At 49.5% G+C, this 19,000-nt stretch overlaps 2 protein-coding genes and 1 long non-coding RNA gene across 4 annotated transcripts in view; 2 read left to right on the forward strand and 1 right to left on the reverse strand.

Moving 5' to 3' along the window:
* Positions 1-3,302, forward strand: part of LOC101670792 (plasmanylethanolamine desaturase) — a 22,796-nt gene extending 19,494 nt beyond the window's left edge. The window contains exons 5-6 of the mRNA XM_045082097.1: positions 104-316; positions 2,301-3,302. Coding sequence (XP_044938032.1) covers positions 104-316; positions 2,301-2,422 — 335 coding nt within the window. The 3' untranslated portion in view covers positions 2,423-3,302. The remainder of the gene's footprint in view (positions 1-103; positions 317-2,300) is intronic.
* Positions 1-12,049, reverse strand: part of LOC106005261 — a 15,489-nt gene extending 3,440 nt beyond the window's left edge. Inside the window, exons 1-3 of one of the 2 annotated variants that reach the window (XR_001178494.2) lie at positions 11,743-12,046; positions 9,660-9,727; positions 7,351-7,974 (exon numbers count right to left, since the gene is read on the reverse strand). This is a non-coding gene — a long non-coding RNA (uncharacterized LOC106005261). Of the gene's footprint in view, positions 1-7,350; positions 7,975-9,659; positions 9,728-11,742 lie in introns of those variants that run through there. The other variant, XR_006607350.1, reaches the window with a different exon arrangement.
* A 17-nt stretch (positions 12,050-12,066) lies between these two features.
* Positions 12,067-19,000, forward strand: part of UBE2V1 (ubiquitin conjugating enzyme E2 V1) — a 29,964-nt gene continuing 23,030 nt past the window's right edge. The window contains exon 1 of the mRNA XM_004746213.3: positions 12,067-12,163. Coding sequence (XP_004746270.1) covers positions 12,142-12,163 — 22 coding nt within the window. The 5' untranslated portion in view covers positions 12,067-12,141. The remainder of the gene's footprint in view (positions 12,164-19,000) is intronic.

Below are 19,000 nucleotides of genomic sequence, written 5' to 3' on the forward strand. Positions count from 1 at the left end.
CAGGGAGCTGCCCCAGGGCAAGCGGTAAGGGCCAGGCTGGTGGTGGCCCCGCCCTGTGACCACTCAATGGCCCTGTGTGCACCCCCTTCTCCCTGCCCTGCAGAAGCCCTGGAGCCGCAGTACCCCTGGGAGTGCTTCGTCTTCTGCCTGATCATCTTCGGCACCTTCACCAACCAGATCCACAAGTGGTCCCACACGTACTTTGGGCTGCCACGCTGGGTCACCCTCCTGCAGGACTGGCATATCATCCTGCCACGCAAACACCACCGCATCCACCATGTCTCCCCCCATGAGACCTACTTCTGCATCACCACAGGTGCGGCTGCAGGGTGACCTGGAATAGGCCATCCCCACCCCCCACCTCTCTGTGGCTTCCTCCTCGGGGTCAGTAGGGCAGAGGTCACAAGAGGAGGTGCTGGAATCCTTGTCCAGCAGGAACTTGCTCTTACAACACGCACAGACCTACTATGTGCCGAGCAGTCTAGGTGCAGAGGACACGGCAGTGCAAAGGAGCCAACCTTCCCCACTCCCCTCTCCCACCTCGTGGGCTGGGATTCCAGCCAGCCAGCCAGCAAATACTTGCTGAGCACCCACTGTGTGCCCCACACTGTCCTGGGCTTAGAACACAGCACTAAACAGACACAGACACAAGTCCCTGCCTTGGTGGGTTCCCATGCTCATAGGGGACATGCCAGACCGTACGTAAGTAGTACATTTAACCATGCCAGCTGCTCTGGAGCAGAACAAAGCAAAGGGTAGGAGAAGGAAGTGGGGGCCTTCACCCTTGAGAGAAGGCGGTGAGGGCTCCCTGAGAGGTGACATTTGAGCTGGGGGACAAAACAATGCAGATCTGAAGGAAGAGCACGCCAAGCCACAGAGAGCAGCAGGTACAAAGTGCCTGAAGGAAGAACGCAGATGCCTGGTTGGTTTGAGGAACGGCAAAGTGGTTCGTGTGGCTGGAGCGAAGGGCATTGGCGGCAGAGGAGAGGGGAGATGACTGAGTCTAGACAAGAGAAATGCCCCCACTATGGGGGGCAGAGCAAGGTGAAGGGCAGAGAGTCATGGAGTGAGGAAGCAGAAGTAGCTGTTCGTAGAAGGAGGTGAGGAATCCAAAAACAAGTGTGAGAGGGACCTGACCGCCAAGTCAGGACAGACCAGAACAGCAAGTGCAAAGGCCCTGAGGCAGGAGCATGCCTGGTGTGGTTGAGGAACAGTCAGGAGATCCACATGCCATTGGTTGTTCACGGACTGGTACCAAAGGTAAACGGAGCTGGTTTGCCGGGGCCAGCTGGCGTCCAACTTAGATGTGGCAGAGCTGCTCTCAGCATCTGACAGCAAGTCAGGCCGGCATTGGCTCTTATGAGTCTCACAGACCTGACTGGGTGTCCTTTTTCTCCCCACAAGATGGGGCCCACAGCCCCCTCCTTAGGTGCCACCTTCCCCTGCTGGGCTGTGAATGGCACTGTGGCAGGCGCCAGGTGCTTGCTCTATCAGAGGGCCCGGATCACGCACAGCTCCTGGTTTGCATAGGGAGCAGGGGGCATTGTCTTTCTGGAGGCAGAGCAGAGAACCACAAGAAATATTGTTTTGTATGTCTGAAAGTCATGTTCTTTAAGGGCAGGGGGAAGGGTTAGAATTTAGACTGTTGAGATCAGGTCACTGCTCAGCCAGGCCTAGGATCCCTCCTGGTTTGGCCGCCCACTCGGGAGACTCCACTCCAAGCCAGTCTTCACATCTGGAAAATGGGATGAATAGTACCTACCTCATGATCGGGGGCGGCGGGGGTGCTGTAATAGAAAGTGGGATTGTAAGCAGCATTTCTGGAGCATCTACTCTGCGCCAGTGGGATCCCCAGTGGAAATGTCCTGCTGTGTGGAGCAGGACATTCTAGTTGGGAGTTGCAGAGAAAAACCAACACAACATGGAAAGGTAGTGAATTAGAAGGTGGAGAACGGTTATAGGTTATCATAAAAGCTATAACAAAACAAAAGAGGGTGATGTGTCAAGGAAGGCTTCCTGGAAGAGGTGGCAGGTGAGCCCAGTGATAAGAAACGCTGCCCCTGTGCGTGGCACATACTAAGCACAGGGTAAGAAAGTGAATGAGTGAGAGGAGAAAGGTATGTCTGAGCAGCCCCGAAGCCCATTAGTGGGAGGTCCCCATCCCCAGACTCCTTGGTCAGCCCTTGTCCCCCGCCCTGTGCAGACTTACTCCTAAGTGTTCCTGCCCCAGGCAAAGCCAGCCCTTTCCTTCCATCTCCTCGACTGCTGCTCAACCCTCCGGTGCCCTCTTTCCACTGCAGGTTGGCTCAACTACCCTCTGGAGAAGATAGGCTTCTGGCGACGCTTGGAGGACCTCATCCAGGGCCTGACCGGCGAGAAGCCTCGGGCAGATGACATGAAATGGGCCCAGAAGATCAAATAGCTCCTCCGAGCCTGCCACCTTATTGCCAACCTTCCCCAGCCCCCCCAAACCGAAGCCATCTGCCAAACTCCAGCCTCCTCGTGCTGACCCCTCCAGATGGAGAGGACGCCTCCTGGGCTGGGCCCGGGCACCCCCCAGCCCACCCCTTGTGACACAGAATACTTGAGCCACTGATTTTTCATTTCCTTTTTTTTTTTTTTCATTTTCTTTCCTGGGCCCCTCCCCAGCCACCTGAGCTGCTCTGTCTCCAAGCCTGCCTCTGCAGAAAAAGGAGCTCCACCCTGCCAGCCATTCCTTGGGTAGAGGGGGAGCTCACCCACTCCCTGTCCTCCTCCAGGACCCCCGCCTCACTGGGCGGCCCTTCACCGTGGGTGGCACTGGGGCCATGGAACTGTCTTCTCTGTCTTGTTTGCCCCAGGGGTCTAGGAGCTGCCCCAGGCACCACCTTCGGCCTGGCCTGTCCACCCAAGGATGGCCCAAGTGCAGCAAGCGTCTGAGGGCAGCCAGCCAGAAGAGGCAGGAATCCCCTGCCCAAGCCTGGACCTCCTCCCCCTGTCCCCTCCCCAGCTGCCCATGGGATTGCAGCCAGAGCTGATACTTCTAATCAGAGGATGTGTTCACAGAGCGCAGCCCCTGCAAAGGGTCCTGGTCTTTGGGAAGGGGATACAGAGTCCCCTCTGGCTAGGGGGATGTCCGAGAAGGAAGGAAGGGGCTTTTTTGTTTTGGTTTGGTTTTGTTTTTTTTTTTTTTAAAGGTGCTTGCTTGTTTAATGTAAATAATAGAAAGCCTTAATATCTTTTCTGTAACACGGAGTAATATTTTAATGTCATGTTTTGGATGTACATAATATATTTATAACAAAGCAGCAAGAGTCTACTTATCCTCGGCTGCCTCGTGTTTCCTGGTTGGCTGGTGGGGAAGGGGGTGGTTAAGGATCCTGGAAGGTAAGGCCCCACCCCTATCCCATTCCTAGCTCCCCGCTTCCCGTCTTGGGCTCAGAATGGGAGCTTTGTCACCTGACACAGTGAATCAATGTTGCCTTCTGCTCCAGACACTTTTGGAGGGGACCCACGGCTGGATGAGGAATGTTCTTCCTGCAGGAGATCATGAGGGTAGAGTGATGAAGGCAGATCCCTATTAGTGAATTCCTTCAGCAGATGTTCTTGGCATGTGCCGGGCTCTGACCTGGACACTGGGGCACACAGCAGTCAACAAACAGACAAGGACTTAACCCTGGTGGAGTTGACCTCCCGAGGAGACAATAAACATAAATAAATGCACATGTACATTCAGATGGTGATTTGTGAAGAAAATAAAAAATAATGTATCATATTGGAAAAGCAGGGTGGGGTAGGTTTGGCAGGGTGGTCAGCGAGGGTCTCTCCAAGGAGGGACATTTAACCTGAAACCTGTGGGAGAAGATGGAGCCAGCTGGGGGAAGAGGCTGGCAGACTGGATGGCAAGTGCAAAGGCCCTGAGGCAGAAACAAGTTTGAGGTTTTTAAAAGACAGTGGGCCGGACTGGAGTGAATATTGGGAAAGTAGAAGATAGGGTTGGAAAATTAGGGACTTATTACCTGGAGCCTCGAGGCTGAGGAAGTTGGGAGACACTAGACATTTTAGACAAATGAGTATCTTGTTCATTTATCCACTGAAAAGACGTTATAAGCCACCTCCCATGTGCTAGGCACTGAGATTCAGTAGTGAATATAAAGACATTACAATCAGTATCTGGTCTGGGCTAGTTTCTGCAATACTAGCCAAAAAAAGGGGGGGAGACAGAGATGATAAAATACTCTTTAGAGTGATCATAAAGCTTTTTTAAAAAGGTGACCCATAACTTAATTTTCCTTAAAGTTCGCCCACCATTAGACTTGATTTGTTACTGTCCGAGGGGATCACAAAAGGAAGGGGAATCAGAGTTCATAAGTAACAGAAAATAATAAGTAAAAATAGCTAAAGAAATTTGATTAACTCCTATAACTGAAAAGCTGAGAGGAGGTGGTTGTGTCTTAAGGTTCGGCAAGACTCAGGGGTCATTTGTGAGAATGGGGTGGGCACTGCACAGACAAGTGTGCACGAGGGCTGGGCAGGGGAAAATACTATCTACTGAACGCTTATCACACGCCAGACTCCACGGAGCTCCGTGCATTGAACCTGAGAGGTGAACACAATTTGCACAGGTGGACACTGAGACACTGGGGTCATGGAACAGGCCAAGGTCACACAGCTGATAGGTGGCAGGGCTGGGACCAGAGCCTTAATTTGCCCTCGGGCCCTTCTACTTTAACACTGGCCTATAGCCCCAGCGGAGGGATGGAGGTGAGGTGGCAGGTGGCGAGTGAGAAATGTGTCCCTGGCAAGAAAATAGCTACAGGCAGGACGGGAAAGAGCAGCTGACACTGAGGACTGGGATGCCCTGGGGACCTGAGGCCCAGAGAGCAGCTGCTGCTCACATCAGCTGATTAAAGAGGAACCAGAAATCCAGATTTTTTTTAAAAGGCTGGCTCCATTTTTTAAACAGATGGTAGGCAAAATAAAACAGGTGTACGGGCCCGACTTCTGCCCTCAGCTTCCCAGCCGGTGCGGAGAGGGCCCGCTTTTCGGTGGATTTGTGCTGCTACCTGGTGGTGGCGTGGAGCAGGTAGCAAGCAGTGCGGTATTTCCAGCTGGGCTGGGAAGGTCATGCAACTCCCCTCTGTGCTGGCTTCTTGCTAGAGAGGGTCTGGGCAGGGCTCCTATCTCCAACTTTAACTCCACCCCCTTGATAAACCTAAAAATCTCAAGCTACCCTCTAAACTTTTTTTAAGGATTTTATTTATTTGAGAGAAAGGGTGAGCAGGTGGAGGGAGAGAGAATCTCAAGCAGATTCTGCACTGAGCGCAGAGCCCAACAGTGGGGCTCCATCTCATGACTCTGAAATCATGACCTGAGCCAAAAAAAAAAAAAAACCGTTGGGACGCTAAACCGACTGAGCCGCCCAGGCGCCCCAAATATTTTTTAATAGGTAATGTCTGCATTGTCTGCATAAGATACAGAGTAAGAATCAATACAGAAGGATCTAGAGCAGGGGTCGGCTGATAGCTCCAGGGACCCAGATCTGGTCCACCTGTCATTCTATGGCCCCATAAGCATTTTTTTAAGTGGTTGGAGGGGAAGAGGGGTTAAAAAAAAAAAAAAAAAAAGAAAAGAAAGAGTATCCCCTAACACATAGTTTATTTTTTTTTAAGATTTTATTTATTTATTTGACAGAAATCACAAGTAGATGGAGAGGCAGGCAGAGAGAGAGAGGGAAGCAGGCTCCCCGCTGAGCAGAGAGCCCGATGCGGGACTCGATCCCAGGACCCTGAGATCATGACCTGAGCCAAAGGCAGCGGCTTAACCCACTGAGCCACCCAGGCACCCTAACACATAGTTTAAATTTCAGTGTGTGGTCAAGTTTCCCTGGAATACAGCTTCACCCATTCATTTGCATATTATCTAATACAGAGGCAAAGTTGAGAGACAAATGGCTGTCAAAGCCTAAAATACTATCTGGCCCTTTACAAATAATCATCATCATCAGCAGCAGCAGCAGCAGCAGCATCTAGAGTGAAGAGTAAATTGCTCCCAGTCGAGTTCTCCACACCCTCAGTTTCCAACCCTAGAGGCCATTATTCCAACAAGACCCGTGAGAGTCCCTGGGACAGGCAGAGAGGCACGCCCCGCCCCTGCTTTCACATGATAGGTAGAATATTACACACACAGTTCCACACTTGCCTTTTTTTTTTTTAAGATTTTATTTATTTATTTGACAGAGAGAAATCACAAGTAGATGGAGAGGCAGTCAGAGAGAGAGAGGAAGGGAAGCAGGCTCCCTGCTGAACAGAGAGCCCGATGCGGGACTCGATCCCAGGACCCTGAGATCATGACCTGAACCAAAGGCAGCAGCTTAACCCACTAAGCCACCCAGGCGCCCCCACACTTGCCCTTTTTTTAATACTGTGTTGTGGAGATAGTGTTCTATCGATTGCTTCCTTCCTCTTTTTGACAGCTGTATAGCATTCCAACTTCAGAATGGACTCTCCTGTTTTAACTCATCTTCTGTTGGACACTGAAGTTGTTTTCAATCTTGGATAATACGAACTGCAGGGGAGAAACTAAGTCTTTGCTGACGAGGGACCGGAGACCTGAGGGGTCAGGTCCTAGGAACCAAACTGGTGGGCCCAGGATGTCTGTGTTCCATTTGGATAGCTCATAGGTTAAACTGCCTTCCAGTTGTCCATCTAAACTCACAACTTTGGAGAGTGCCAGGTTCCCCACACCCTTGCCAGCACGGTGTGTTATCAAGTGTTTTGTGCTTTGCCAATCTGATAGGTGGTTTTAATTTGCATTTCTCTTACTCTATTTCACTGAATCTAAGCTATCATTGATTGTAAGATGCATCCTGATTCCAGAGATGTTTGAATGCAAAAATGTGCATCTTAGAATCACTGAAATGCAATGGGTTAAGTAAGATCAAGTATCTTACCTCATGTCCTTACTCTGTACATGTCCTTTTCCTATTTTGCTTGGGAAGCAGGGTAGTAGTGGTTAAGAGCTTAGGGTTCAAACCCCGGCTCTGCCGCTTATAAGATTGTGACCTTGGCCAAGTTACTAAACCTCTCTGTGTCTCTGTTTCCTCATCTATAAGTAGTAATGATGGTACTGAATGCATAGGGTAGTTGTGAAGATTAAATTAATTAATATATGCAAAACCCTATGTTCCTGGAACATAGTATGTGTTTGCTATGATTAACATCTTTTTTTTTTTTTTAAGATTTTATTTATTTATTTATTTATTTGCCAGAGAGAGATCACAAGTAGGCAGAGAGGCAGGCACAGAGAGAGGGGGAAGCAGGCTCCCTGCCAAGCAGAGAGCCCAATTCAGGACTGGATCCCAGGACTCTGAGACCATGACCTGAGCCAAAGGCAGAGGCTTAACCCACTGAGCCATCCGGGCACCCCAATTAACATCTTTCTTTTGGAGTGTTTATGTTTTTTTCACCATGAGTTGCAAGGGCTCTTGATAATTTAGGGAAACTCAGCCTTTGGTTCCACCCACCCTGCCATCCCAGACCTCTGGTTCTTATTTATTTTTCCCTGATCACAAAAGTAACAGATGATATAAAATTCAGACAGTACAAAATAAAGTGTATAGGAAGAAAGTCAATAGAAACAATTCAGATGTCCATCAAGAGAGGAATAAATGGGTTGCACAATGACCCCCTACCCTACCCACTCCCATCCCTTTTGGGCTGTAGACTTCAGCAACTCCATCAAATGTTAGATAAAACATCTTAATGCTATACTTCAGACACAGTCCAGAGGGACATAATTCCATATATGTGCCATGAAATGCCATTAGCAAATGTGTCTCCCACATCCCATCAACCACAGACACCCTCCCCAGGCATCTGACTCTCCATCTTCTGGATGTCCATGACCTTTCTTCCTCTGTCAACAATTTGTCCCCTTTACTTTCTGTAGTTTGTATCATAAATGCTATAGCAGGAGGTTGGGGGTTTTTCTTACCTATAAATTGGAAATATAAACATAAAATGTATGCAATGTTACTGACAAGCTTGCTACTCAAAGTGTGATCTGTGCATTCCCTAGGTACGTTAGAAATCTCAGCACAAACCTCACCCCCAAACACACAATCAGAATCTGCATTTTAACAAGATTACTAGTGATCTGTGTGCACAGTTGAGTTTGAGGACTATTGCTCTAAAAAAAATAATACTGTTGGTTTTATAAAAAACGTATTGCATTTTTTTTTTTTACACATTTTGAATGTACTACTTATGTGTTTCACATCACAGAGATTCCCAAACTGCCCAGATGTTTTCCCACCTTGTTGAGAAGAGTCTTTGAATGAACACTGTGGACAGTCTGCGTCTGTGACTCTTCACTGGGCACTGTGCCAGCTATTAGGTATGCTTTTGACTGTAGGTAACAAAAACCGACCTCTAAGAGCAGCTGAAGCAATAAAGACTTATCTCATGTCTTAAGAAACTTGTAAGTTGGGGTGCCTAGCTGGGTCAATAGAAGAGCAATTGACTCTTTTGGTCTCCTGGTTTTGAGTCTGAGCCTCATGTTGGGGGGAAGGGGAGGGAAGGGAAGGGAAGGTGGAAGGGAAAAAGGGAAGGGAAGAGACAAAAGAAAAGAAAGGAAGGAAGGAAGACAGAAACTGTAGGGAAACAGCCGCAGGATTCCTTCAGCAGCTCAACCACATCATGGGTGGCCCTACCTCCTGACATCTTTCTGTGGACACCTACAGTCTAAGTTTTCTGGCTCAGGACTGCCACAGCTCCAACCATCACAGCCTCCTTCGGAAAGAAGAATGGGGACCAAAAAAGCTTTCTTCTCAGATATTCTCAGGGGAGGGAAACTTTCCAAACACGGCCCCTCTTCAACTCATTGACTAGAAAGAACTAGGTGACAGGCACACCCCTGGACCAATCCCTGGCAAAAAGAAATGGCCGTGCCAGGGACTGGCTCGGATTCACACCTGGAACTGGCCCTTGGGCCTCCTGGACAAAACCAGCTGCCGTGCGCACGCGGTCAACAGCGTGCAACTCTCCCCCTCTCCGGACTCCCCGCCTCCAGTCTTGCTGCTGCCCAATCACTCTTCTCCAGGCAGCCGGGCTGCACTTTGTAAAAATGCAAACCCACCCACGCTTTGCTCAAAACCTCCCAGGCTCCACAGAGGAAAGGGCAGGTGTCCCGGGGTTAAGAGAATTGAATTCCAAACCTTTTACTCCTTCCTTGTTATGTAACCCTGGAAAAGCATTCTCACATTCCCGAGCCTCAATTTCCTCATCTGACAAATAGAGATGACAAAAGCTAACTTTGCAGGGGTCACCGAGGATTAAATCATAAGAAATAAATAATAAGAAGAAAAATAGTAGCTAATACTCAGCGCTCATTCTGTCAAGGCCTTTTGCAAATTCTTTAGTTCCATTAACCATTTCAATCTTCCCAACAATCCAATAAATCAGACTCTTGGCCGCACCAGATGAAGCTACCCGCTCCAGCGCAAGGCGGAGATGGGGCTCAGACACCGGAGGAATCTGGCTCTGGAGACAGGCTGTGACTTCCGAGAGAGGGGTGGAGCCTCTCCGAGGGAGCGTTGGTGCGGAGGACCACAACTCCCGGTAGGCTCCGCGACGCAGCCGAACTACAATACCCAGCATGCCCCCGGCCGTCGGGCTTACCGTGTTCTTCCAGCGAGGTCCTCCGCACGGAATTTTCTTTACTGTCAATTTTGCTTGCCAGAAATTCCCTACGAGAACCAAGGAATCTATCGAGTAAACGTTTACGAGCATCGTGGATAAGTGGCTTGCGTTTTCATCCTTACTCCTCCTGTTAGCTCCGAGTCTGTTTACTCATCTCTACAATGGGGATATCCCTAGAATTTGCTGCATCCAGTTGTGAGGATTAAAAACTGGATATGAGGGTTTGGTAAATATCAGCTGTTTCTAGTGTCCTTCCTCCCTCTATGCTAAAGGGTTTTACAAAAGCGTTTTATCTCTCCAGCAACCCTTTGAGGTGGCTACTATCACTCGTCTTTTCAGGAGGGGGTACAGATGCCAAGAGAGATTCAAATCTCTTGCCTGAAGTCACACAGCAAAAGGAAGGGTGAAAGAGCCCTGGAATCCAGAAAATTTCACTCCAGAGGTGAGTCTTACTTTAGGAGTCCAAATGCTTCCCAGTTGTCACCCTATGCTTTACAACGACCCAAATTCCAGGGCAAATATTTTCTGTGTTTTTCAAAGATAAACTTGAATTGTGTGATTCACAGATTACCAATGATTCCCTGGTGCCAGTGCTGGGAAGGAGACACATGTGGCACTTGGAGAGTCAATTATAACTAAATTGGATCTGGAGAAATCAGGGAAAGCTTCCCAGAGGGGGTGATGCTGGATCTGAGAACTGAAGAGTGGGAATAGCAGGCAAAAGCCCTGAGGAGGGAGAGGGCATACTGCAGAGGATTTGAAAAGGGTCAGCAAAGGAGAGGTACAGGCAAGTCCCAGAGGTACAGGCTATGCCAAGGACAGGGGAAGGAGGCACTCAGGGTGCAAATTTTAGGAAAGTATTCACTTGCAGAACTGAGGCACAGAACTGAGACCTAAGAATAAGTTTCCTTAAATGAGGCTTAAGTGAAAGCCCTAGCTATCTCAGCGGCCTCACTGGTCATGGCCCTAGGTCCATAGCCTTTGGTTAGGGTGGCTATCCATTCTAGAGTGGTTTGCCCTGAAGAGTCCCCTTGTTCTGGCAAGATTATACTAGGTCTCCTTTCAATCTGATCATTGTCTTTGTTGGATGTTAATTCTATGGCCATGCAACTTGGAGAGTCTGTATTTTATCGAAAGGAAATGGGGAGCCACTGAAAGATTTGACTCAAGGCTGTTTTGAGCAAATTTTGGCTGCCATAGAGAGAAAGGACCATGGGGGCAAGAATAAAGGCTGCTGGGATCACCCAAGTAGGAGACAAGAGCAGCCTACCCTAAGTGGGAGAAATAGATCGAGCTGAGAAATGCTTAGGAGGCGCTACTGTCAGAACAAGGTGATGCACTGGGTGTGCTCGATGAGGGCTTCCCATTTCCTTTTTCCTCTGTACTCAAAGTCCCCATCCTTCCTCTGCCCGTGTTCCACTGTGTGACCTGGAGGTAGTCCCTTCACCTCTCTCAGCTTGTTTCTACATCCGAATCAGCTGTATCAGGGCTTCTTAGACCATTTATGATAAAGGAGCAGTCCCTTCTTGGATTTAACATATATTTGCAAATATGTGTCTGTAAGACCTTTGCACATGCTGGTCCCACTACCTCCTAATCGTGCAGTCTCTCTTGAAATGGGACCACTTTAGGAGGCCCTCCCTGACCACTCCGTTGCCCCTTCCCTGGTTTACTCTCTATCTTATCACAGTCATATTCTTTCCTACTTCTTTGTTAACTAGCTCTCTATCTCCAACTATAATGTAAGCCCGTAAGAGCAGACTTCGTCGATGTATATATATCCATCCCCAGGACCTAGCACAGTATGTGGCATACAGTAGGTCTTAGTATTTCTTTGGATGAACAAATGGATTGATGAATGAATGAATGAATAATGAATGAATGAATGAATGAATGAATGAATGCTTTCCCTGGCATCTTAATGCCCTAGAACAAACCTTCTCTGGCTCGGAAGCATCTGGAGTGGGTTCAAATTCTGACTCAGCCATTTAACAGCTAAGGTTAGATAAATCGCTGAATCTCGCCCCCCCATCTCAGTTTCAATTTTCACATTAATCCCTACCTGGTAGAGATACTGTGAGGATCCAACTAGATAGGAAAATGGCCGAAACGAAACAGGAGATATTTTTTTAATATTTCTTTTCTTCTGTGTCTTTCACAACCGCGTCCTCCCAAGTCTGATCACCCCTGCCTTTCTCATCAAGCACCTCAGTATCTCCTTCGCATCCCAGCCTGGAGGGACGTGAAGATTGCTGGGCCCTTGCGCACGCAAATCATGTTTCCTTCCTCTGAAAAAGCAGGAAAAAAAAAAAAAAAACCTTCCCCGCAACGGGTCGCGGGGTCCGCGGAGCGGGCGTCAGCGGCCGCAAGTGCGCACGCGTGCGCGCCTGCGTATAAGGGCCAGGGGACGGGTGGGGGGGGGGTGAAGAAGGGGCCGGCCTTCGAGCGACAGCGACGCAAGATGGCAGCCACCACGGGCTCGGGTGAGCTGGGGAGCCGGGCCGGCTGGCCAAGGGGGCGCGGGCCTGGGCCAGGGACCAAGGACCCTCAAAGGTCCTTGCAGCGGGACCAGGGCTTCTGCGCTGCCTCTGTCTGCTTGGCTCCGCGGTGGCGACCCGGGCGGCCTGAGTGGGGAGGAGGAGCAGGCGGTGGCCGGAAGCACGGGCGGGGGCCGGAGGGTCCTGTGGGCGGCGCGGCGGGGCCCACAGGCTCCCCCGGGCGACGTGAGGGCCCGGTTGAGAGGAAGGACTGGGCCCCAAGGCACTACTGAGGGACCGGAGCTAGCGAGAGGCGAGTCTAGAGGCACTCCTGGGGATACCGAGGCTGGCGGCTCGGGGGAGTTCAAGTGGTCTCTTTGGGGGATGAGAAGGGTCCCCAAAACGCATGAGAGTCCTTTACTGGATGCTAGAGGTCCGAGCCAGGGGGGAGCCTCAGGATGTCCGTTTGGCGGGGACTTCAGAGAACCCCTTAGGATGGATGGGAGAAGAAAACAGGATCTCAAGGGGTGACCGAGGATCCTCCATTGGTTAAGGGGACGGCTTCAGCGTTAGTTTGGGGGATGGGGTTAGCTGAAGAAATCTCTATGCTGATTGGAAAGGGGGCGTCTTGGGTGGCTGTTTTGGGGGAAGAGGGATTAAGGGCATCTCTGCAGGGTAAGTGAGAAGGGAAAAAACGTTCTCTTAGATTCCAAGAGGAAATGACCTCGTCATTATCAGGCTTTTATTTGAATAAACATGTTGGGTTTTAGGAGGCAAGCTCTGAGTGGAGCAGTAGTGGAAGCTTTCGATATTAGGTGAAGAACAGGTGAGCTAGGAGCCCTGAAGGGGTCTGTCTGGAGTGGGAGGGTCAACTGATAGAAGCTCCCAGGAAGTGAGTGAGAGTGGGAAAAAGTCCTGTTTCAGAGATTTTTCTTTTACAGGAGAAAAATCTCCTCTGTTGGATGAAGGAAGCATAGCCTAAAGTGTCTGTTTTAAGGAGATTGTCACTCCCTAGCATTCCTTTGGATGTTGGTAAAAGATATGTGGGTTCAGCTCAGAAGATCCACCTCGAGTGGATGGGCATGGGGAGAGGAACAAATGAAATGAGAACTCTGGATGACTTTGGGGCAGGAAGGGTGAGCAAACCCCCATCTTCAGGATGCGGAAGAGGGAATAAGGGAGCTATACTTTGGGAGAGGGAAGTTCTTCCAGTCCCTTGTAGGTTAAGGGAAGCAGCATTTTTGTTTGAAACTTGATTCCCTTACTGCACTCCTAAGATGGGCCAGAGGATCAAATCCTGAAGGGTCTGTTTCAAGAGTTAATACACCACAAATGGGCATCAGGGGATGAACTTAGATGGCCTTCTTGAGGGGGCTGGGGTAAAGATGGGCTGGGGGAGATCCCCTGGAGGGGCTGATAAGGCAAGAGAGATTCTGGAAGTGCAAGTTTTGGGGAAAGACTGAGTGTCCTCCTTACGGTGAGGAGGCTGAACCCTGAGGTACCTTGCAGTGATGTTGGCCATGGAGGTCCTCACAGGGTGACGATGGGTGACCGCTGATGAAGGAAGCAAACAGGGCCACCAGCCTAGGTGCTGAAATCCTCTGGCTGGTTAAGGCCACAGCATCAGCACTGTTAGGAGAGGCTTGGTGACCTAAAGGGAACAGAGTGAAGGGAGTCCCATCTTTCCAGGATGTTGCTCCCGCCTTATCCCAAGGAGCCAGCCCTGTCTGTTAGAGTGGCAGTAGAATTGGCTGTAGGGGATCAGACTAAAGTGACCTGTCACAAGCAGTGGGGTCCCCTATGAGGGATAGAGGAGACCACATATCCTTTTCCTAGATTTTGGTTTTAGCCAGAATAGTGCTGAGTCAATTCATGTTTTAAGATACTGACCCAGAGGAGAGAGGCTGAGTCAGGCCAGACTGCTGTGGGAAACTTCTCACCATAATAGCACCCCTGCCAGGTTGCTGTGAAGTGGGGGTACAGTGTGCCTGTGGCAGCCAGCATTATGGTCATATTGCAACTCAGCCCTGTTTGCAGTCACTTGAGATTGGCTGCCTACAATCTGTTGTAACAGCTACTTAATTCTAACTTCTTGAAGCCCTGCCAATGGATGAGTGCTTCATAAATGCTAATGTGGTCAGATAAAACACCATCAGCTGCTGTCTTGTGTCAAGAGCACTTGACGTGGTTTAGATAACATAGAACCGGCTTTAAGGTGCTCTCTAAATAGTGGGCTTCCAGAAAGTCCTTTGTTTATTCAACAGATATTTATTGAGGGCCTGTTTTGTCCCATGGTAAATAGTGGACAAGATGGACATAGCCCCTGTCCTTGAGGAGCTTACATTCAAGTCAGTAAGAAAGCCATTAAAGGACTAAATCATTAAGCCAATTTCGGATAGAAACTAGTGCTATGAAGAAATTTGTGTGATGTGATAAAGAGTGTGTGGAGTGGTGATCAGGGAAGGCTTCTCTGAGTAGACGGCATTTGAACTGGTGTCAGTGATGGAAGGAGCCAAACTTGAAGTGTGTATCGTAGGCAGGGGAGGTAGGGTCAGTGAGTGCAAAGGCCTTGTGGCAGGACCAAGCTCAGTGTGTTGAAAGAACAGATTAAAGTCCTTACTGTGCACGAGAGGCATGTTAAGGAGATGAGGTGGGGAGATATGGCTTTGGATTTTATTAAGTGTGAAGGGAAGCCATCAAGTTCGCTGTTATGAAGTAGGCATTCTAAATATTTATTGAATGAATGAGTCTGAAAAATGACAGGGAAATGACAAGGTGCCGGGCTGGCTCAGTTGGTAGAGCCTGCCACACTCAAACTCAGGATTGTGAGTGCAAGCCCTGTGTTGGGCATGAAGCCTACTTAAAAAAAGAGAGAGAGAGAGAAAGAGGGGAGTGAGAGGGTCTGACCTGTGCCCCTGTGTAGTAAAGGAGTGCAGAGTGCCTAGAGTGGCAGCAGAAGGGCCTTAATTGGGTTAAATGGAAATGAATGTTCAAGCCTCTGCTTTCTAACCCTGAGAAGTCTTTCAGGTTGGTCAGGGACCCTGAAGTCTTTCTTAGTCGGGTTTAGAACAAACCACTTTCTTAATCTGTGCCCCTAGTTGCCAGGAAATAGCTCTGAAGTCTGAATTCCTGTAAAGGGTTGGCCTTCGTTGTTGTTGGGGGTTTTTGTTGTTGTTGTTGTTTTTAAATGGTCACTACTTTCAACACTTGGGTTCTGCAGTGCATGAACTCTGCATAGATCCCTAGAGAGTGGACTGTGAGAAGCCCACGAGAATCCATCAGGATGCTGGTGCTGTGATGGGTAACTTCCTCCCGCCTTGGCCAGGATTGCAGGACCTCAAGCCCTTGGTTGCCAGGCCCTTCCCCTCTCCCAGCACCCCACAGGCTTCCCTGACAGTTGCCAGAGACCTGAGTGCCAGAAGAAGCAGCCCTGGCTGGGCCTGACTTTAAATTTGCATTCACTGGAGTGGCCTCGTGTCCACATTCGGCAGGTGCGAATGGAACCTGCCGCAGTGGAGGTTCAGCCGTTTTCCATTCCATTCAAGGGTGTTCCCGAGAGCTGGAGACCGGTGATGAGAACCTATAGTCTGAGAAGTTGGTCTTGTTCCTGTGTGTCTCCCCATGTGAGTGTCTTGTGCTGATTGTAGCCAGCTGCCTTGTGTACAACGGCGGGAGCTCCGTGCCGGAGAGCTGCCTCCTGCTCAGTGCTCAGCTAGAGCCGCGGGCTCTAGGGACGGAGTCGGACCATACCACCTGTTGCCCTCTTCAGGGGTTCCTGAGGTTCATTTTGATGATTTTGATTTTCCCCTTCGTGGTAGCTTTCAAACCATGCTTCTCACTCCACCGCATTCTCTTTCTCCCACCCTTGTCTCTCACCTGAATTGTAGCCACAGTACTTTGATAAAAGTGGAATACAAAATGTAAAGTCAGGAATGCTCTGTTTGATTCTGAAAGGCCCCAGTGAAGTACAGAGCAGTGTATTTGGTGAAGTAAACACTGAAGTTTCCCGGTAATTTCACTGACCTGTTACGTCATCTCGTCCAACTCCCCACAACCCAGTGAGCTAACCAGAGTCAGTTTTGTCCCCACAGTATTACTGAGGGAGATGGGTGGCTGAGTGGCGGCACTCGGATGAGAGCCCAGGGGGTCTGTCTCCAGCTCCCTCCAGCCTGCTCCAGCGCCTTAGGAAAGAACTGGAAAGGCATGGATTTGGGGGATCGGTTCTTTGTAGGTATTGCAGTGTTTAATCTTGGTGAGAGAAAGGGCTTTAATGAGAGGGGTCTGCCAGCTGTCACAGGGACCCTTTTTATAGCAGCCCTGGCCACTGTTTGTCTCATTCTGGGTAACCTGCTGTCCAGTGATAGTGAAGTCCATTTTTAAGGAAGTCAGTACTCGCTAGGCTTGGGGCCCCTCCTGTCATTGACGGAGTAGGGCCTTATCTTCATTTACGTGCAAGCTGCAAGCTCGTCAGACTTTTTTTTTTTTTTTTTAAGAGGGTGGAGAAGGGCAGAGAGAGAAAGAATCCTAAGCAGCCTCCACGCCCAGCACAGAGCCTGATGTGGGCCTGATCTCACATCCCGGAGATCACTATCTGAGCTGAAATCAGGAGTTGGAAACCCACCTGACTTGAGCCACCCAGGCACCCCCAGACTTGTTTTTAAAGTGTACTTCTAGGGCCTGCTATGCGCTAGTCAGTGTATTCAACTCAATTCAGCGATCCCGCCCCTCACAGCAGTGCTTGGAGACAGGTACCTGCCGTGAAGGTGAGAAACTGAGACACAGACCTGGTGACTTGTGGAGCTAGGGTGCAGCACAGTTCTGCCCCCCCCAGGGCATGTGCTTTCGGCCACGTCATCATCCTTCCAGCCCCCACTGCCTTCTCTCCAGCCAGGCATCTCACCTTCCTTCAGCCTCTGGCAGGTCCGTCGACATTTCCAACTTGGCCAGTTAGTTCTTTCACAGGTGGATAGTCGAGGCGCTTAGATAGGGTCATTTCCTCATCCTCACATCCATCCATCACAAGTCCGGTAGGTAAAACCCAACAAAAGTTGCTAAATCCTCCTTTGCATCTCCACTAGTTTCATTCCTGAAACTAGACCAGAACCATCTCTCTGAAAGACCGCAGAAGCCAGCTTCCAGTCTTACCCTTTTCCAGTTCGTTCTCTTGAGGAAGCACAATGATGTTTTGCAGACTGAAAACAGAAACTGCCCCCCCCCCCCACTGCAGAAAGCCCTCAGAATCAAATCTCCTTGCACTTTGAATCAGATCATTCTCTTCTCTTGGGGCCCTGAAGGCCCTCTGGGGCCCGCCCCCTGACCTCGCGTGGTATCTCGCACACCTCTGCTCCTGCTCTAACCCCTTTGGGAATGATCTGCCTGCCGTTCTTCAGGTCTCTGCTCTGCAGAAGGGACATCCCTGACCACCCCATTCAATATAGTCTTCTCAGTCATTATCACATCTCTTTTCTGTTCTCTTCTAAAGCACTCGCCTTATCTGAAGCTTTCTTATTTGCTCTCTTGCGTATTTTCTGTGCTTTTCCACAAGGGCGGGATTTTTTTTTTTTTAAAGATTTTATGTATTTGTTTGAGAGAGAGACAGTGAGAGACAACATGAGCGAGGAGAAGGTCAGAGGGAGACGCAGACTCCCCATGGAGCTGGGAGCCCGATGCGGGACTCGATCCCGGGACTCCAGGATCATGACCTGAGCTGAAGGCAGTCGCTCAACCAACTGAGCCACCCAGGCGCCCGAGGGCGGGATTTTTTCCTGTTCTCCACTACTGTGTCGTAGCACCCAGCACAGTCCCTGACCTGCTCTGTAAATATCTGTTGACTTTTGCAATGAATTAATCCAAGGTCTCATCTTGATGTAGCCAAATATATAAATTTGACATATTTGGAGAAACAATGTATCTGATAAGGCAGAAGCAAGAGTGACTCTTCAGCCTTTCCAATAGGAAAGCTCTTGTCCTGACTAGTTGGTATTTCTAGAGGGACTTTAGCTAGACTTAACTCTGTCCTCTTCTTCCCTAACTGTCCTATACCAGTTCCCACATTTTATTCTTTGCTTCTGCCCCTGTCAGAGAAAATCTGGTCCTTGTCCTTGGTCACCCTAGTATCTGAGAAACCCAACATCTCACATTTTGTCACCAGCTCTTTGTTGTCCCATCGTCTGGGCTGTAGAGACAGATTGCCACTCTTCCCCTAGATCAGCAGCTCCTAAGCTAGTGTCTGAATCTCTAGGATTGCTTGCTCAGTCACTGGGTTTCACCCTTAGGGTTCCAGGGTCTGTAGTTCTGTAGTGTGTTGTGGTGTTCTGGGATGGGGCATGTGAATTTACATTTCTAGTAAGTTCTCAGGGGATGTTTAGGCTGCAAGTGTGGGGACCATACTTGGAAGATGATTGCTGTAGAGGAGAGAACAATTCTGCTTCTCTGGGCAGGTACTAACTATGCAGCCAGACTGCCTTTGGCAGTTGCTCCGGAATAAAAGTTACCTGCCCCTGACTTTATGGCTACTTTTCAGAAACATTGAAGCTGATGTATCACCTCCAGGCCTCCTTATTTTCCAAAACAGGAGTAGCACCAGACTCCTGGTTCACAGTCTTCCTTAAAAAGGGCAACCAGACCAGTTTTAACTGGCAACTTTCTTTTCAGGAGAAAACCTGTGAGGCTCAGCTGGGCCAGGGTTTTCCAGGATGGGGTGCTATGGGAGCTGCTGCTTTGTGGCTGTGACTTTCCCAAAAGGTGTTGTAAAGGGCTTCACATCCATTTTGTACCACAAATACTTTACTGTGTTGCTGTGTCTCCAATGACTGCATTAAATGTTTTACTATGACATGGTGT

Source organism: Mustela putorius, unplaced genomic scaffold (genome assembly GCF_011764305.1).
Source record: "Mustela putorius furo isolate JIRA1106 unplaced genomic scaffold, ASM1176430v1.1 tig00000592_pilon_pilon_pilon, whole genome shotgun sequence".
NCBI classification, from domain to species: domain Eukaryota; kingdom Metazoa; phylum Chordata; class Mammalia; order Carnivora; family Mustelidae; genus Mustela; species Mustela putorius.